General features: G+C 35.8%; 1 protein-coding gene across 1 annotated transcript in view; it reads right to left on the bottom strand.

Moving 5' to 3' along the window:
* LOC131859574 (uncharacterized) overlaps window positions 1-17,635 on the bottom strand; it is a 37,000-nt gene extending 19,365 nt beyond the window's left edge. The window contains exon 1 of the mRNA XM_059213494.1: window positions 17,567-17,635. Within this exon, the coding sequence (XP_059069477.1) occupies window positions 17,567-17,635 (69 nt within the window). The remainder of the gene's footprint in view (window positions 1-17,566) is intronic.
* Window positions 17,636-19,168: the final 1,533 nt, after the last annotated feature.

Genomic DNA, 19,168 nt, shown 5'->3' with positions numbered 1-19,168 from the left:
TTAAAGGATTCCCTTCTTCAACACACTAACTCACATGGGTCTTGTCCCCTTGACAACAGATTAACCATGGGTAACCCTTGCACAAGAGTTTACCTATTAGGTAATAGCTTTACCTCATGAGGTTACCCTCATGTCCTCTCAAGCATTTAATGCTTCCTCCATCTCCTCTCAAGCCATCTCATCATGCCACTAGTCACCATTGCATTGGTGAAAGTTTCAAGCATGGTTTTAGGATCATGCCTCTCTCATTCAATCCTAGCCCTTTCTAAGCTAGATCAATATTGATCCTCCAATCAACCATTTTTCCTATAAATAGAACTCGCATCCTCAAGAAAAAAAGAAGAAGCATTTTTAGCATTGTTATATAGTTGTATGAGCATTCACACATAAGATTTCTCATATCAATCTTAGTTTGAGCATATGCATAGAAATAGGATTTTATTCTCAACCACATTCAATCCTTCATTTGGCATCCATGACTTCATGCTAAAAACTGAGGGCTACACTCAAGCAAGCTTGGGATCTTGGAAAGGAGAAGAACAAGGGAGAGCCATCAAGTGCACAATGGGAGAATCTTAGAGAGTCTTCTTACTCCTCTTTCATTTGTTTAATTTCTTTTGATATGTATGTGAAGGAATATAGTTCATTTGTTTTGGTTTTTGGTTGAAGAATAACATATTAACAGATGAGATTTGTTTTTCGCTATGTCCCCTTCATGTGAATTATAATAAGTATCAGATCATAAAGAAAATATGAAATGAAGAAAAACTAACAAAAATTATGTCTTCTTGACATCTAGCCTATGAGAGGGGATTAGCACTAAGGGGATGAAAAATAAAAAGGGGGAAAAAGTTTAGAAAATAATGAAAATATGGATTAGTGCTAAGGGGATGAAAAATGAAAAGGGGGAAAAAGTTTAGAAAATAATAAAAATATGTGACTATTGAAGGAACTAAACAAACATGGGATGAAATATAGGAGTAATGCAAGACCAAATCTAGAAAACCAATACAAAAAGGTGACAATAATAATTCAATAGAGATCAAAGAGTAGACTAAGACAAGAAGAATGGACATTTAATGGTCATCCTTAATAGAGAGGAAGGGAGACTTAGACAAATAATAGAGGGATAATAAATATATAGAAAATAGATGAGCATGCCAATAAGGGTTTTTTTAAGGATACTCTTTGAGATAAAGATGAATGTTTCAATTGTTATACTTCATCCTACACTTTATCCAAGGTCTGATTCTTCTCTAGTTGAATCTCAAGTGAATAATTTAATGAGTTGATTGGTGATAAAAAAAGGGCTACTCTGTATAACTTATCAAAGTATCTAAAAAAGAATGGTAAAAAATATAATATTGAAAGATATAGAAAAGGGTTTGTCATTCTTCTTCTTTCTTGAATACAAACATCTTTGATCAATTTGTGGTTTCAATCTTTGAAAGTCTAGTTTGCAAGTGATATAATCACTTGAAGGGTTTCAATGGGAGGTGTGTTTGTATCTAACTATATCCAATCATAAACTATAATGATTCGAGGAAACATTTAAACCTAGCTATTGGTTTTCTCTTGCCATATTTACTAGTATGAAAGTTTTGAGAGTTAAAAAAAATGACACTATATTAAAGCACTACCAAGTCTTTGTAATGGTATCTCAGTGATTTCATGTGGGTTATTATAGCTAAAAAGTAGAATATTAAGACTGTTGAACTCCATAAAGCCTTATTAATGATTTCTATATGCAAGTTTATTTTTCAAATTTTATTTGTATGTGTCCTCTTTTCCTCCTTGCAAGTTGTGACTTTTTCCAAATCAAAGTAGGCATGAGTCTTGAATGGTATATGATTATATACATTTTCATTGTAACAGTCTAGGAATATTCTCAACCATGTTTTCATTATTAAAACCTCTATTGTAACTATTTAAAGTGTAAGAACATACATCTATATGGTTAAGTCAAATAAAACCCATCCATAGGAATATACATGTATTTTTTATATTTAGATGCATGTATAAGAATGTTACTATCAAATTAAGAAGATATTTCACAACTATCCAATGTGTAATAGGCTTAGTGTGACTATCTGAACCCTATCACATATTGGGTATAGTTGATTTTTTCTGTTTCCCTATCATTATCTTGCAAAACTCTTTTAGAGGACACTTCGGGAACAAACTTCTAGATCTATTTGACCCCAATGTAAAGGTGAGTTTACCTCAGAGATTACTTTAGTGGCTAATATTCATCAATGGTGAATTTTTCACGTCAGCGACCCTGGAAATGGCGAATATTTTGTACCGACTGGGGGTGGCCATGTCGCCAGAACATTATCAATTTCCGTCAAATTTGCGGCCTGATAGCTGTCAATTTCCATCAAATTCGTCAATACAATATATGGTGGACACGCGGCAAATTTAATTTTTTTTCCTACACTCTTCGAGGTTGCCTTAATAGATGACCATAAATTTGCCTATAGGCATGTGAAGATTTGTTAGCCAGGAGGACCCAATTCGCCCGACATCTTGCCGACGCGTGTCTCCATTCACCCCAACTTTCGCCAACTATATTGTATTCACCAATTATTTGGAGGACCTATAATCACCTCAAAAATTACATGTCATATTTGGACGACCTATAATCGCCTCGAAAATTACATAAGTCGTGTTATAGTTATGTGAGATTCACCAAATATTTGTATACCATATAAAATTCCCACAGAATTCGCCATATAAGGATTTTGTATAAATACATGCAAAGATCAGATCTATCTCAACACAATGTGGTGGGTTCTAGGCTCTAAATTATGATCAATAGTGAAGTTTCAGACCAAGGGAAATCATTGTTGTTGACTGCATTGGCGACTGCTAGTGACCTAAAGGTGAGCGATCATATTTTTCAAGTGTTGTAATATTATTCTAAATTTATCTATATATGTTTGCATTGTTGAGTTCATTTTTATTCAGTGACGACCCATCACTGCCAAGTAGTTAGGACTCAGGGGGGACATTCAGACCCCAGAAATGTAGATTGTAGGTTGTAGGGCCAATGAAACATATATTATACATTATACTCTATTATTGCTTCTTCAACAAATTGATATTTTTGGCAACCTTTATTTCGTTGGAGATGTCGAACAGGAAGAGGGGTAGGAAACCTAAATGTGGGGAAGGCCATGAGAGGCCAACAAAAAGGAGAACGTTGTCTTCATACTTTGGCATTGGAAAAGATTGTGGTGAAAATCAGGAAGGTACATCATCACAAGTACAAGTACAAAATTTGCCACCTACACTGCATGTTGAAGATGGCGGCGAACCTGATATCCCAGATCAAGATGATCTTGAAGAAGATTATCTGGTAGATGCCCAAGTTATCCAAAATGATATAATCGACTTGGGTGATAATGCCATTGATGATAATGCACGGAAGGGGAAAAGAAAAGCCATATCAAAAAAGGGTGAACCGCAATCAAAAAAGGATCGGGAGTGGGATATGTCAGTGAGAAATTTTCAAATTAATTGGGCATCAAAGTATCCATTCATTGAACCAGTGGAGAATCCAATTGAAGGTGGGCCTCCAATAGAATGCAGGTGTAAGATTTGCACTTGGAAACATAACAAGGAAATTAGGTTGCAGCTAAAATTTGACACCATAGAAAAGCATATGGGTAAAGTTTATGAAAAACAAATGATAGACGGGGTTGAAAAATCAGTGATAAGATGAAAAACAAAGGAGGAATGTAAGCATGTGAGGAATGCCGAAGAGTATTATTTTCATGAGAAAATGTAGACGAATCCTGCTGAAGTTAAAGGTTCTATTGAAGCTAGTTTTGGAAAAGCAATGCAAATAGAACAATTGGGAAAAGTTGTTCAGTTAAGCATTGTTTTTTATATTTTGAACAGAGGGCGTGTTATGACAGATTTCCCATTAGTTAGTGGTTTATTACATTTTTTGAAAGTTCCTAACTATCCTAATAGACACTGGTCAGTAAATAGTGGATAAGAATGGGCAAGTTTTCTTGCTGAGGTTGAAAATGAAGATGTAAAGGAAAAAATAAGAGAGTAAAACTTTATTGCATTTTATTTAGATGAAGTTATAGCAGTAGACAATACTTCATGGGTATGCATGCATGTTTATACTATAGAGAATCATACCCGCCAACTTCATCTACTATCTGTTGCTAAAATGAAGGAGAGTGTGATAGCGGAAAATTTATTTCAACTAGTAAAGAGAAGTTTAATTGAATATGGAGGTATGGATGACATGATGGTGGCCAAAAAATTGGTTTGTGTTTGAGTAGATGGAGCTTCAGTAATGCAAGGTCACAGGAACAATCTTTGTACAAAGATTGAAACTTCATTTGCACCATACATTACTGCAATTCACTGCATGGCTCACAGAATGAATCTAGCTTTTGGAATTGTGAGCAAGTTTTCTTTGGTTAAAAAATTTGAAATTTTAATTGGAGAGCTCTACTCACACTTCTGTTGAATTCCCAAGTGATTTATAGAATTTCAACACTTTGCTAATGGAATAACTGATGGAAATAAGCTTATCAAGGATAATGATACCAGATGGATCTCTTTGGATGGTCCAGTGCATCGAGTGTTTTCAAAATATCCATCCTTGATTGGACTATTTCACACAACTCGCGATGAATCAGATCAACCAAAATTTCCTGGCCTTCTTCGGAGGTTAAATAATTTAGAGACACTCTTAACTTTAGCAGATCTTCTGCCCATGCTAGAGGAAATGATGAATATTATGAAGGTTGCCCAAAAAAGGGCTCTGTATATTGCAGAATATGCTACGCTGCGTAAGATGACATGCATGACCCTTGACAATCTCTATCGAAATCAACCAACACTATCTGATAAAAAAATTGTTAAGTGGTGAACACTCACAAATTTGAACAATCCTAATAACTTTTTACAAATTGGTGCAGACGAGGAGGTATGTGCTAATGTATGGGGAGTTGAGATACCAATGCACTTCTATGCCAGGGTTGACCCCAAGGAACCAAGAAAGTGCCTCGAGAAGCAACTAGCAAGAGTTACAAGGGAAGATTTCGACAAGATTGTTGAAACTGTAACTACTTTTGTGAAGAAAATTGCATATGATCTTTCCTCACAAATTAGAAGAAGATTCCCTCCTGACAACATTCTCAAAGCCATATCTATTGTGTTTCCTCATTATTGGAGCCTCAACATTACATTTGATTTTTGAAGTAAGTTACTGATTTTGATAAAACAATTTTGCATATCCAGAGAAATGAATGGAGTAACTATAAATGGAATATTAGATGAAACTCATCTTCAAGAGCAATCATCTTGTTCAATGAAGGTATGCAGACTCAGAGTGAAGAAACCATAGACAAGAATCAAGAAAGCTTTGAATTTGATGAGGATGAATGGCAACTGTAAGAGATTGGTATTTATTAATCTTATTACTGTATCTCATCATTCATATTACAAAAGCATATTACTTTTTGAAATTAGAATTTAATATTGATTTGTAATTGTATTTTTCAACTTTCTATTTCCAAATTTAAAATAGCATGATAAAAAAAAAGACCATAATGTGTTTATTGATACAGAGATGTTTATTGTTTATTTATACATGTTTGAGTCTCAAATCTATGTGATACATTTCAGAACCATATGATACAATTCATTCAATAGTAATACACATGTCGAGAACTTAGATTTTCATTAATTCTTTTAAAATATAGCCATATGATACAATTCATTCAATAGTAATACACCAATCTGTGTGATTCTCCATGCAAATTGAAAAAGTGAATACAATGTTTCAAAACCCTTTGCAAATGACCCTGAATTCCCTTTTATAGAAACAAGAGAGAAACAACAACTCCTATGTGATTCTCCAATGTCCATGCAAAAGTGAATACAAAGTTTCAGAACCCTTTGCAAATGACCCTAAATTCCCTTTTATAGAAACAAGGGAGCAACAACAACTTCAGGTCGAATTGCAACTTTGCAACATGTGAAGACTAAACATCAAAATCACAAACTCAACACATATTTATATGACCATCATAGGCCATATTAGCAATTTAACATCTGCTACATGTCTAATGTCTCCTATTCAAAAAATAGAGTTCAAAATTAAATATTAATTCATGACATGACAAATTAAACATAGATAATAGCAGTGCCTAAAACCTAGTAATCAGAAATAGAGAAACGCATAAATGTTAAAGCAAGGGAGAATTTGAGAATACAAATTTAGTGGCTGAAGTTTTTCACTGTGCATCATAGATTCATTGGCTGGATTAACAAAGTAGCAAATAGAAAAAATATAAAACCTTGAAATTAAGAGTAAAAGAAGAAAATTGTGCAATACATACTATGATTCTTAAGATTTCTGTGCCAGTTTTTGTAGGGTGCTCCACTCTTCGTCTGATGGAAAGTCAATATTTTGTAAACTATGGAAAGTCAACTGCAACTTCGTCAACATTCCATATTTAGAAGATTGACTTGACATCACTGTTTCATCTAATAACGAATTTAGAGTTGTAAATGGTTGGATGAATTCCATAAAGCTTTGGGGAGTTGTGTCCTTAGGAAGCAAGTCTAAATCAGACTTCATTTTTATCTCCGTGCTTTTTTTGTAAGCTTCTTTTCCAATGAATTTATTTGATGGGTCAATGGTCTTAGGCAAACCAAGTTTAATCAAATTATTTTTCTTTTCTTGTAGCTTCAATATCTTTTTTCCACAATTTTCTATAACTTTTGATGTTTCCCTTAGCTTCTGGAATTTTTGAACGATAGATGATGTCTTAACTATGGCATCAATGCGGCTCTTAATTCCCTTGGATGCCAAGTAGCTGTCACTGGAACTGTAGACTACTTGCAGAATCTTTTTTGCCATATCTTCTTTTGAATAAACATGTATGCTCTTCTCAAAGTGCCCTTTGATTTTCATATAAATTACTCTTAGACTTTCATTCAATTCAAACCATTCACACAACTTGTCACTCCTCTGCATTTTTTGCCGCCAAATGTTTTCTTGTATATACTTCGTTGTATTTTTCATATTATCTTTCAATCTATCCTCCAAAGCTTTTATTTTATCATTTGTATTGTGCAAGTCTTCTTTCATTTGTGCACATTTTTTTCTTTCTTCCTCTACTTCCTCTTGCAAATGTTTTTCTTTTTCCTTCCCATGATACAATAGGTCCTATAATTTTCTCATTTCGGCAGCAACAGACTCATAACTTTTGTATAATTTTTTAAAACTGCCTCTTTCCTCATCAATTTTTTTACTGCTTTTAGCCAGTTTTTATTTTAAGTCATTCAATTCCGCATCTATCTTCTCCTGCTCTGCAATTTCTACTGTAGAGTCCAAATTTTTTATCCTTTTCTGTAAATCATTGCACTTGCTATCTGTTGCTTTCCTCCTTGATTTTTTCGTTTTCCAGGTCTACCTATAATTTTTCTATTTGTTTCTCCAGTTTATTTTTTTCTCTCTCCACCTTTAGCAGTGAAGTGTAGACCACTTCGTTAGTCCTTTTTGACACACTAATTTTGTCCATATTATGTACTTTGGAAAAATCCATTTGGAGGGTGCTAACTTGAAATTCAGAGGGATCTATCTGACTGTGTGGTGGATTTTTATCTTTAGTTGGGGTCGGGGGCATAGCAACCAGGAACTCCATCATATCTTTGTGTGGGTCATATGTTAGAAATACCTTGTTCCTTGCAGGTTGTTCGTTTAAAACTTCAGTCAGGGAAACCCTATGAAATGCTTTCTTTTTTTCTTTTTTTCCTTTTGTTGTGTGTTCATATTTTTCATAGTAATCACGAAATTGAAAATTTGGGCTTGCTGAAGCAATTGAATGTTTGAAAGGTGACATAGGAATACTAGAGGCTCTAGTTCCACTTATTCCCATGGTTTTAACTAATGCTTGACTAGGATTACCAACAGAAGTTCCTAATCTTGTCCCACTCCCACTGACACTTTCATGTGTAGTTTTCATAATCTTTTTAGGTGTGTGATCCGAAGCTGCAAATGATTGCTTTGTAGTGTCTATGGCACTTGATATAGGATTCTTAATAGTATTAGTATCTACCACTAATAGCCTCTTGCAAGAGATATTTTTTTGTAACCCTTGTCCAACAACAAGACAACTAGTATCAGTAGTACTAGTAGTACCCATGCCAACCCCACCAATCACAGTGTCACTTGACTGAACAATAATGGGAATACTATCCCCAGATTTCCCACCTGTGGCAGTGGCACTTGATTCACCACCAATGGGAATACCATGATGTGGTGGTGGTTGTGGATTTGAACCTGAAACAAATGCAGGTGGAGCCTCAGGGTAATGAGTAGTTCCTATTCGTGACGAATTTGAGGAATCAAGTCCAATGACTAGTTTAACAAGAGCTTTTGATTTTGACTTTGATGGAAGTTGTACTTGAAGTGGATACCAAATTCCCTCTCCTCTGGCACCTAGACCACCACCTTCAAAACCCATTTTTTCCACAATGCTTGCCCCTTTGCTATATTTTTCTTTCATGGACTCATTGACTCCACCTAATATTTTAGGGACTATAGTAGTTGTTGGAGGGGGCTCAACCTCATACTCATCATCATCTTCACTCCTGTCATATGTTGTGGGATGTTCCATATTCCATAATTTTTTAAACTCTCCATCCTTGTCGATGGTCTCAAATTCTATAGTTGTCTTTGGTTCACCAAGATTCTTCCTCATAGTCCAAAAATCATTTATTTTGGTTTGAGTCCAAAAAATCTCTTTACATTCTTGCAGAATTGATTGGGGAATAGATTTCTTAGATGGATTAGCAAATTTTAGGTAGAAATTGTAGGACCTCCTATTTTGGATGCCCTGGTCCTCCTTTGTTGTCCTCTGTGTGTGCAATGCCATAATTTATGATGACATTTCTTCTGTTGAAATGTTATTGTCAGCTGCAATTTTCTCCATCTCTTTTTTAACCTCATCCCAAGAGTCCATGTTTCTAAGATTTTCTATCAATGGTTTACTTTCATGTTGACATAACACTAAAGAGTTCCCATTTTTCTTAAGTCTTTCTTGAACTACACCAATTGGATCATACTGGCAGAGACCCTCATCACCAAAGTTAAAAACTATCAAAAAATCATGTGCCACATTGAATGCTTTTCTCTCAAATGTAAACCCTCCACATGAGAAAGGCAAGGAAGGAAATATGCTCTCTTTTTGCTGACCATGGAAGTGCCTATCTGTGCTCTCCAATTTCCGTACATACTCTAATGCAAATACCCTCTATGTCACATGTATTGGAAGTCTATATGGTTTTACTGCCGATCCATAACACCTTAACATAGTGAATTCTTCCATGAAGAACCAGTCAGCCAATTCTATTTGACTTCCGAGTTGAATGCAATCTCTACAAGACACAGGCAACCTAGGCATTGGAGTGCTTGTAATTTCATTATACATTGGTGCCAAAAAGAAGTCTACAAAATGGTTGTAGTTCTTTATGTTATCATGCAACCTTATCTTTGGTGTTCATTCATATATTGGACACTCTGTTCTCTTCATAGTCTTCTCATCAATCTTATAGTTCACAATTTGAAGCTTGTTGGTCTCGAATATTGCATGATACTTGGATAGAAGGAGATAGCACAAGTAGGATGAGAACCTAAATGTCCTACAGGAACCTTTTTTGATCATTAGTAATTGTTTTTGCATGGATTGAACAATGTGCTCAATAAAATTATATCTTACTAGCTAACCTACACAATGGATATTATAAATCATTTCAAGAAGGCTTGCACCCACTTCCCTATCATTTTCCAATCCCAAGCAAAACGACAACAAGGAAATAGTATCCCCAATCCATGGAACAAAAATGTTAGAATCATAAGGAGGCTTATGATTCTGATCCAACACTATACCAGTACCACTCTTTATTAAAGCTTTGATAAATGAATCTCTGCGACTTGGATCGAGTCTCTCATAATTCACTGCCAGCTTTTCAAGGTCAATTTGGACGTTTGAGTTTTGGGCTTCAAATCCTAGGTTCAACAAACGAGCAAATTCTCCCTCATTTATTGATAGAATTTCCTCTTTTGTATTTTAATTGACAATTGCTTTTTTATCTTCATCATAATTTTCGGCGCAGACCATGACAAAATCAGGGCAAGGGAATACTTTAGGTAACACCATGCTTCCCAATCCAGCATTCCACGATGCAATTTTATATGTTCTTTGTTTTAACATTGGGTTGAAAACAGTAAATTTTGCCCTGCATGGATCTGCCGCCTTACTAGATAATGCATATCTAATATCTATGATACACTTTTCACCATGGATAGCAGGGTCATAAATATCATGTTATTCATCAATGAAACTTGATGTTTTAATGAGTTTAGTTAGGTACATTTTGTTTTTCACTTGGCTTCCTGTTGAACTAATACTTCCCGTTTTCCCCATCGTTGTTATTGTTAATAATTCAAAATAATGCTAGATAAAAACCTAAAAATGCTAACCCTCAAATTGGACCACGGGATTAAAAAAAGCAAAAAAGGCGGGATGTAGGTGTTCTAAATTTTACCCGGAACTTCTATTTCACTAGATTGGTGCAGGCAGTCTTTGTTGCAACTTGTACTCCTCAATCTAGTAGCTGTTTCTGAATCTCCCTCGATTTGCAGGTTTGTCCATGAAATTAAATACGATTATGATTTACAAGTATCTTATTTTGAAAACTTTGAAAAGTAGAAAAGTAATACCTAAAGGGCAAAATATCTAGAATCATGTTGTAATTTTATTAATTACTATTAATAACTATTCGATGTTGAAGGACAAAACATTCATTACTTCAGTATAAATTCTGAGGATATTAAGAATTATGTTGTAATTTTATTAATTATTATTAATAACTTTTCGATGCCGAAGGACAAAACATTCATTACTTCAGTATAAATTTCGAGGATATTAAGAATCATGTTGTAATTTTATTAATTATTATTAATAACTTTTCGATGCCGAAGGAAAAAACATTCATTACTTCAAATATAAATTCTGAGGACATTAAATGTAAAATGTTCAATTTCGGGCGAAGTTCTCACAAATGTGTTCACTTCCCACATTCGGGTCAAAATCCACCCTAAGTCATTGATCATTGCTCATCCAACGGACGAGAGGCCAAGGTACCTTTTGTCAGATGTTGTGGGTCCCATGACTTCTGCCATTTTTCGGGCACATCACCATACTCGTGTGACTTTACGGGTATGTTTTTTAAGATTGTTTAATAATTTTAAACTTTCGCCTGAAAAAGAGCTTTATATACTTAATTATATTTAATTAAATTTAAAATGTTTGAATTCCGGGTGAAGTCCTCACAAATGTGTTCACTTCCCACATTCGGGCCGAAATCCACCCTAAGCCGTTGATCTTTGCTCATCCAACGGATGATGGTACCTATTGTCAGTTGTCATGGGTCCCATGACTTCTGCTAGTTTTTGGGCACGTCACCATACTCGTGTCACTTTTCAGGTTTGTTTTTTAAGTCTGTTTAATCATTTTAAACTTCCAGCCCAAAAAGAGCTTTATACTTATAGAATTAATTATATTTAATTAAATTTAAAATGTTCAATTCCGGGCGAAGTTCTCACAAATGTGTTCACTTCCCACATTCGGGCTGAAATCCACCCTAAGTCGTTGATCTTTGTTCATCCAACAGACGATGGTACCTATTTTTAGATGTCGTGGGTCCCATGACTTGAGACTTCTGCCATTTTTTTGGCATGTCACCATACTCGTGTCACTTTTCGAGTCAGTTTTTTAAGTCTATTTAATCATTTTAAACTTCCACCCGATAAAGAGCTTTATAGACTTAATTATATTTAATTAAATTTAAAATATTCAATTCCGGGTGAAGTTCTCACAAGTGTGTTCACTTCCCACATTCGGGCCGAAATCCACCCTAAGTTGTTGATCTTTGTTCATCCAACAGATGATGGTACCTATTTTCAGATGTAGTGGGTCCCATGACTTCTGTCATTTTTCTGGCACGTCACCATACTTGTGTCACTTTTCGGGTCTGTTTTTTAACTCTATTTAATCATTTTAAACTTCCGCTTGAAAAAGAGCTTTATAGACTTAATTATATTTAATTAAATTTAAAATGTTCAATTCCAGCCGAATTTCTCACAAATGTGTTCACTTCCCACATTTGGGCTGAAATCCACCCTAAGTCGGTGATCTTCGCTCATCCAACAGACGATGATACCTGTTGAGTGTTGTCAGATGTCGTCGGTCTCATAATAAGAGACATTTAAATTTTAAAGATGTGCAATAATTTGAGATAACTATTAAATATAATGTTAATATTATTTGTAAAAATTTGAAATTCAAAAATAGTATAAAACATGAAACTTAGTTTCTAGAATAAAACAAATAACTAAATTAAAAAAAAAAAAATTGATATACAATTTGAAAGGTAAAAGTTTAATATAAAAAAGAAAACATTCAATATTAAATCTAAAATATTAATTTAAAGTTTAACAAAATTCTTTAAAAATATGTTTATGATATATAATTTTAAAAAATAGTTTAAAAATATATATAAAAGTTCAACATAAATTTAGTGTAATATAAATTTTAATTTAATAAATAAATAAAGACTAAAAATATATATATAATTTCAACATAAATTTAGTTTAATATAAATAAAATAAGTAAGTTTAATATAATTAAAATAAGTAAATTTAATATAATTAAATTTAGTTTAATATAAGTAAGTTGGAGTTTTAGTTCAAATCTTAACTATATATTATTAAAATATAATCAACCATAATCAATGTACAAATAATTAATGGAACAAACTGAATTTTTTTTATATATATTAAATATAGAAGAAGAAGCATTACATAAAAAAGATCACAGTATTAAATTTATTTCCATTGTTTAACAAATAATTGAAATAATGTAGCTCATATACAAAAAACATTTGAAAAAAATTAATTAATAAAAATGAAATAGAATTATAGAAAGCATTTTTATATCCATAAGACTCTAAGAGGCAAATTGAAACAAACTGGAATTTGAAAAAATATCATTAATATTTATGCTTTGGAAATTTAAAATTTTTACGTCTGAAGTCTGAGACTTGATTCCCTCAAAAACTTGAAAGCCAAATTGAGTGAGCCACTAAGCCTGTTAGGTTTCAAGGACATAGGAAAAAAAAACTACTAGGGGCCCAAGGGGGCGGGGCTAGGGCACATGTAGTGGATCGTTTACAACTTTGCCCTAAGAATCTGACCCTCCTTCCATGTAGAATTCTTCAGATAACATAACCTGAGAGAATTCTTCAAGCCATGTGTAGTTTGGAAAGTCATCTAGGAGCAACCATTTCCGGAGGAAGTCCTTGACAATCCGCGCCCATTTCCTATGACGTGTCAAGTGCTCCACATTTAGGTTCAGGAGAAATGGTTCTTGGCCACTGACACTGTTTGGGTAGGAGGAAAAGCTTGGATAATTCACTCGCCCAAGGGATCCCCACCCCTACTTCTGCAAGGACAACAACAGTAATGTCATCTCCAAGGAAGTCTTCCTTAAAAACCTTCCTCAACAACATCACCATATCCACCTTGTCTCCTCTGAGGTCCAAAAGAGATGCTAAGAAACGGGATGTAATGTCCGTGTTAACATGGTATCTATTTTCATTTCGCTGAAACTCCCTGCCCAACACCATCCGCACAACCTCATTGGTGAACGACCCGACCTCCTTGTAGACTAATTGGAGGGTTTGGTCCTTAACGGAGCCCAGAAAGGCCCTCTGGTCCTTTGCAGAAATGCTTCTCAAGCGGATGGGAGTGTCCATCTTGAGAAAACAGATTAACAAATTAAACAACCTAAGCCTATAAACCTAAACTAGATGAAGAATTTAAATACCGTGAGCTCCAATGATTTATCTACCAAATGGCAAAGGCTAATTGAAGATGAAAGAAGTAGAGATCGTATATAAATAAAGCTCTTGATTGTAATAATTACTTCTCTAACTGTATTAATTGCTTTAAATTTTTTTAAATCTTTCGTATCTCTGCAAATCTTTCTCATAAATGCACGAGTGTGCGAAATTGGAAACAACTATAAACCAATACTAAGTTGGCAAGTACCACATTGGAAGTCGTGGGGATGGAGTGGACTGCTGTAAGTGAATAGATATATATTAAATGATCGAAATTATCGATCACGATTCGTGACATTTGATACGTGTCTATTGAATCCAATTCCATTCCGGGCACTTTCTGGTGAGCTATGTTCTCTTCAGAAAATTGGGCCGAAATAAAACTTCAGTCATTGATCTACGATCATCGAACGATTTAAAATCATTGATGGATTTTAGGTATGTGTCACCCTTCACGTGTCAAAGAGGCCACACTTATTGATACATCGTGCAGAGTCCGGACTCAATGCGATATACTGATGTGATGTGACATGCCTTGTCTATTAATGGCAATGAATTCATGAAATCGCCAATAAATTATATATTTTTCCATAAATAACAAAATATTCGCCAAAACAAATTCAATAATTTTCAAGCGGTGGATAAGAATCACCAATACATTTAAATAATTTTTCCTTCGGAGTAAATTTTTTTTCCCATACTTATATATTTGTTCCTTTTAACAAAAATTATTCGTCTCCTACAATATATATTTTCCTCATAGATTAAGGTATAATTCGCCAAAAAATTATGGAATTTTCGTACCCTAGAATAAAAATTGCCAATACAAAATAATTTTTTGTCCTATTTTGAAAAAAAATTTCGCCATCCATATGAAAATTTTCCCCCGAAAATAATGTCTGATTCACCAGGATTTTACATAATTGACCGGGGGGTGGTTTCTTAAAGTTATCCCTGATCATATCCTTCCTAACTAGCATGACAATTTGGGAACTCGGGCTGGCAGCATACCATTCTCTCCTAAGTCTTACCGGTAACGATCATTGGAGATGCTAATGGAAGTAGAGTTATTGGTCAGTTCGATCCGGCTTTCGCCCCTACTATTCTAATGGGCAAAAGCTGTTTGTTTTGCAACATCAACTCAATTTGCCTAATTCCTCCCAACTGAAAGAGAGACAGTGCGTGCCTGCCGTTAACATGCCTTGGCAAACAATCTTATTCCCGCCCCAACTCACTATTCATTCAACGTCGAGCTAAGGGGGCTGCCCCTGCCTGGAGGCTAGATGGTATGAAGTAAATAGAGTTACCTCTCCTCTACACCCTTATTCCGAACCAATCAATACATCTGGATGGGGACTCGACCTAGGCAAACATTCATTCTTTCTGTCTATATTTCCGGAGGAAGGCCTACGAAGGGGAGGCTTTACAAGCATCGCTCGAACGAACATTCGAAGTAACAAAAGCTTTAACTCCATCTTGACCTCTGCAACATAAACCGCTGCTATTGGTGGTGCTTATGCCCTAGTATTCTAAAGGGGGGTGGTGCAATAAAGTTCTGCTGATGGCGCTATTGGTGCTGGATCAACTGTTGCTGAGCCAACGGCATAAACGGCTGACTCAACAGGATCAACTTAACCAATAGAATATAGTGGATCTATTTATACTGAATCTTCTACCGGTGATGCTAGCGGTGGTGCTGCTTCAACAAAATCTACCGCTGGATCCACTGCTTCAACCGAATCTACTGCATCATAAATAACGGAATCGAGATCAGGATCGATAGAACCAACTGCCCTACTATTCTAAAGGGGGGACAGGATCATCTGGATCACTTGCTTAACCAACGGGTTATAAAAAATTGTATTCTCAAATTGCTAATCCTATGCCTGATCATGATTTTTAAATAATTGTTATTACTAATTTACAAAAATAAATTAGGGATAAGCTTCTCTTTTATGAGTTTACTTCTTTTACACAGTTGTGTGTAGTGCTTCATAATTATCAACTTCAAGTGAGTCAATTTAAATCATCTCCTTCAATGGCTCTAGTTGATATGAATGAGAGTGCTCAACAATATTTTGAAAATTTTAAACCAAACAAGGGATACATCAAGATCAACGAAAAAATTAATACTCAAGTGGTAGCCATGACATCAGATGTGGCCCCTTTATCCAAATACTTTAAAAAATAATTTACTCCTCTTTTTGAGTCTTTACATAGCATAATGACACAAATTGATAAATAAAAATATGTTGAAACTTCCTCCTATCAATCCCATTGATACCTCCAAACCTTTGCCACCCTATAATGATCCCAAAGACTTTTGCCAATTTTATCATCAAGCCAGTCATGATACTAAGAAGTGTTATACTTTAAGGAGTAAAATTCAAGACTTTATTGATAACAATACCATATCCATAGATGGTGTGAATGACAAAGGAAAAAAATATGTAGCTCCTCCTAATCAAGACCTCCAAATCTTAACTAATACTTTGCCTTCCCATTCTACTAATGTGGTTGAAGTTGAGCCTCTTGCATTTTCTCTCGATGAGATTGGTGTTGAGTCTAATAAGGTGGTGAATCTTGTTAACAAACCTACACCCCATAAGAACCTATGCATTACCTTTGATCCTAGTGAGACTATTGTTGCACCTAATGACCCATTATATATCACTACAAAGATCAAAGACAAATTCTCACGAGGGGTGCTCATTGGTCCAATGTGTATGGTGAATATGGTCACTAAAGAATACCTTTATATTTTGCAATTGCATCAAGTAACATATGATAAATTTATTGTAATGGTTAAGGTGTATGATGGTTTCTCTTTCCCTACCATTGGTTCTATTACTCTTCCTGTTGAGGTTGGTACTAAGTGCTTGGATGTCATTTTTTCTATCATTCTTACATCAGATCTATTTCCCGTGAAGTTGGGACATCCTTGGCTCTCTTCCATGAAAGAAATCCCTTATATTCATAAATGTCTAAAATTTCCTCATGATGAAAAAATCATAACAATTAATGGTATCAACCCACGGTAAGGCATGGAGATGTCAACCTTGATTACTTTTGTCCTAAACAATTCAAGAGCCTCTTATGCCTCGATGTAATGCTCTCTTTCAATCTTATCAAAACTAATGAAATATCCCTAACTATTTTCCAAAAAATGGAATGAAATGATCTTGTTCCGTCCCTCGGTTGGAAAGAGATGTCCTGAGCAATTGGAGAAGCACTTTGATAGACATATTTTATTTTGACCGACCTGGTTCAGGAGAATGAAACACTCTCGCTTATGGTTTATACCACTGCTAGTCTCATCTGAACCCTATCTATAAAAAGAATGGCAAGACTTTAAGTCTTAGCTGTTGATGTCGACTCATCCCTTACTCGTGGTGCATAAACTGTGAAGGGTGTGGCTTTCCTCCACTTAAAGGGGTACATGAGTTGGGTTCATACCATCGTAGGACCCTATCTACTAAGCAGTTGGTAAGGGTAAGACACTCCAATCTAGTACAAGAGGAGCTATTGGTTCGGATCAATGGCTATGAATGCTACCTCTGTAATGGCTAACTCCTGAATCCATTTCTATCTTAAGCAAGAAGCCTCGTCTCTCAATTACCTTACCTTTGCTGGTGCACTTAGCTTCAACTGCCTTTTTTCTATTTGTTTTGTTCTCCTCAGATTCCATGTTGCCACCAACTTCTATTTATTATCAGCTAGTTAGACTAGAGATGAGCCAACTCAAACTTGGTGAACTGGATCTGGATATGCTACGATGTTTGTCCCTGCTCTCGCTTCTGCCTTTTCATCACCGAGAGGATCCGGAAATGGAACCGGAAGGGAATCATTCTACTGACACCCTACAATTCTATGGGGAAACCTATGCCCATGTTTATGGCGATACCACCCATGCTTCTAGCGTGCTCTACCTCTTATCATGATGGTAAGACTCGATCATCGATGAGAGAAACTGGTGCTGCTGGATCTTTGGCTGGAAGCTATACAACTGTCGGATCTGCTACTGGCTATCCTAGCGGGGACATTGGAGCTAGCTCAAATGCTGGCTCAACCTTTGGTTCTTGATCGACAACATGAATTGCATAATCAATAGGACCAACTGCGTCACCTTTCTCCCCCTGCTACAAATGCTGCCAAAATCTGGATTGACTCTTCTCGCTGGGGCAGCTGTCCCATTGTTGACTTATTAACTCAAGGAGAGGGGCAGAGTTCAGAGCTTGAGTGAGCCCAAATAAAATATCTATCGAGAAGATGTCAACTCCCAGGGTAGGCGGTGAAACCCTTAAGATATTAGGGCAATGCTGGCTCGAACCAATCCTCAATCTTCCTACCTACCTATGCAGATCCCATGTCTAATTATCCCAGAGAAGGGCGACCTACCTACTATCGATATGACCAGTGGAGTGGTAAGACGTGTATAAGCACTCGAGTGAGTGATTTCTCTTGCAAATCCTAGGTTTTGCACATAGACAAAACGCAAAACATCAACAATCCCAACCCATCATACTAGTCGGGTTGGCTAACTTTTGCAGTGCATCGCCATAGAATTGTTTAGAGAAGCATTTGGCCAAACATTCAATTGTAAACTCAAAGAGCATCAGATGGACTTGTCTTGAAAACAAGCACTCGACCGCTATTGGAAGAAGGGGGTTTCATTCTGGAGGGCTTGGAAAGCAGGCTGTATTTTTATTATAGTAGTAATATCAACTTGAGGATTTGGATGCAAGAATGAATGTGCAGCCTATGGCAATGCCAACCCCAACTGATAATGACAAATCCATATCCCTAACTATTCTAAAGGGGTGGGAGGAGTAGCTGTCGAGTGCCAGCCAATATATAGAGAAAGGCTTAGACAATGCAAATTACCCCTTCTCTGAGTGAAAGTTAAAAGCTATAGTTCCTGATCCACCCACGGGAATTCGACGTTGCTGCTAATCGAAATTCCCCTTCCATAGATAGTTCGACGTTGCTGCTAATCATGTGGAAGTATTTCTATAGCCTCCCGGGTAACGTTGATTCCCCCCCACCCGGATCTAGTTTATTAACGAATGGGAGGAAGGAAGGTCCAAACGAAATAGAAGTAGTTAGCTTCCTCGGTCTAGCTTGCCTTCCATCCAATGACTAGAGGGCGGCTCTCTTCGACGAGCTTCCGGTAAGGTCACTATAGGATTCTCAGGTGATTAGTGAAAGCTTAAACTAACGG

This window comes from Cryptomeria japonica, chromosome 2 (assembly GCF_030272615.1).
Source record: "Cryptomeria japonica chromosome 2, Sugi_1.0, whole genome shotgun sequence".
Classification (NCBI taxonomy): domain Eukaryota; kingdom Viridiplantae; phylum Streptophyta; class Pinopsida; order Cupressales; family Cupressaceae; genus Cryptomeria; species Cryptomeria japonica.
The sequence above is the reverse complement of the archived record's forward strand: the minus strand, read 5'-3'. Positions and strand labels throughout refer to the sequence as shown.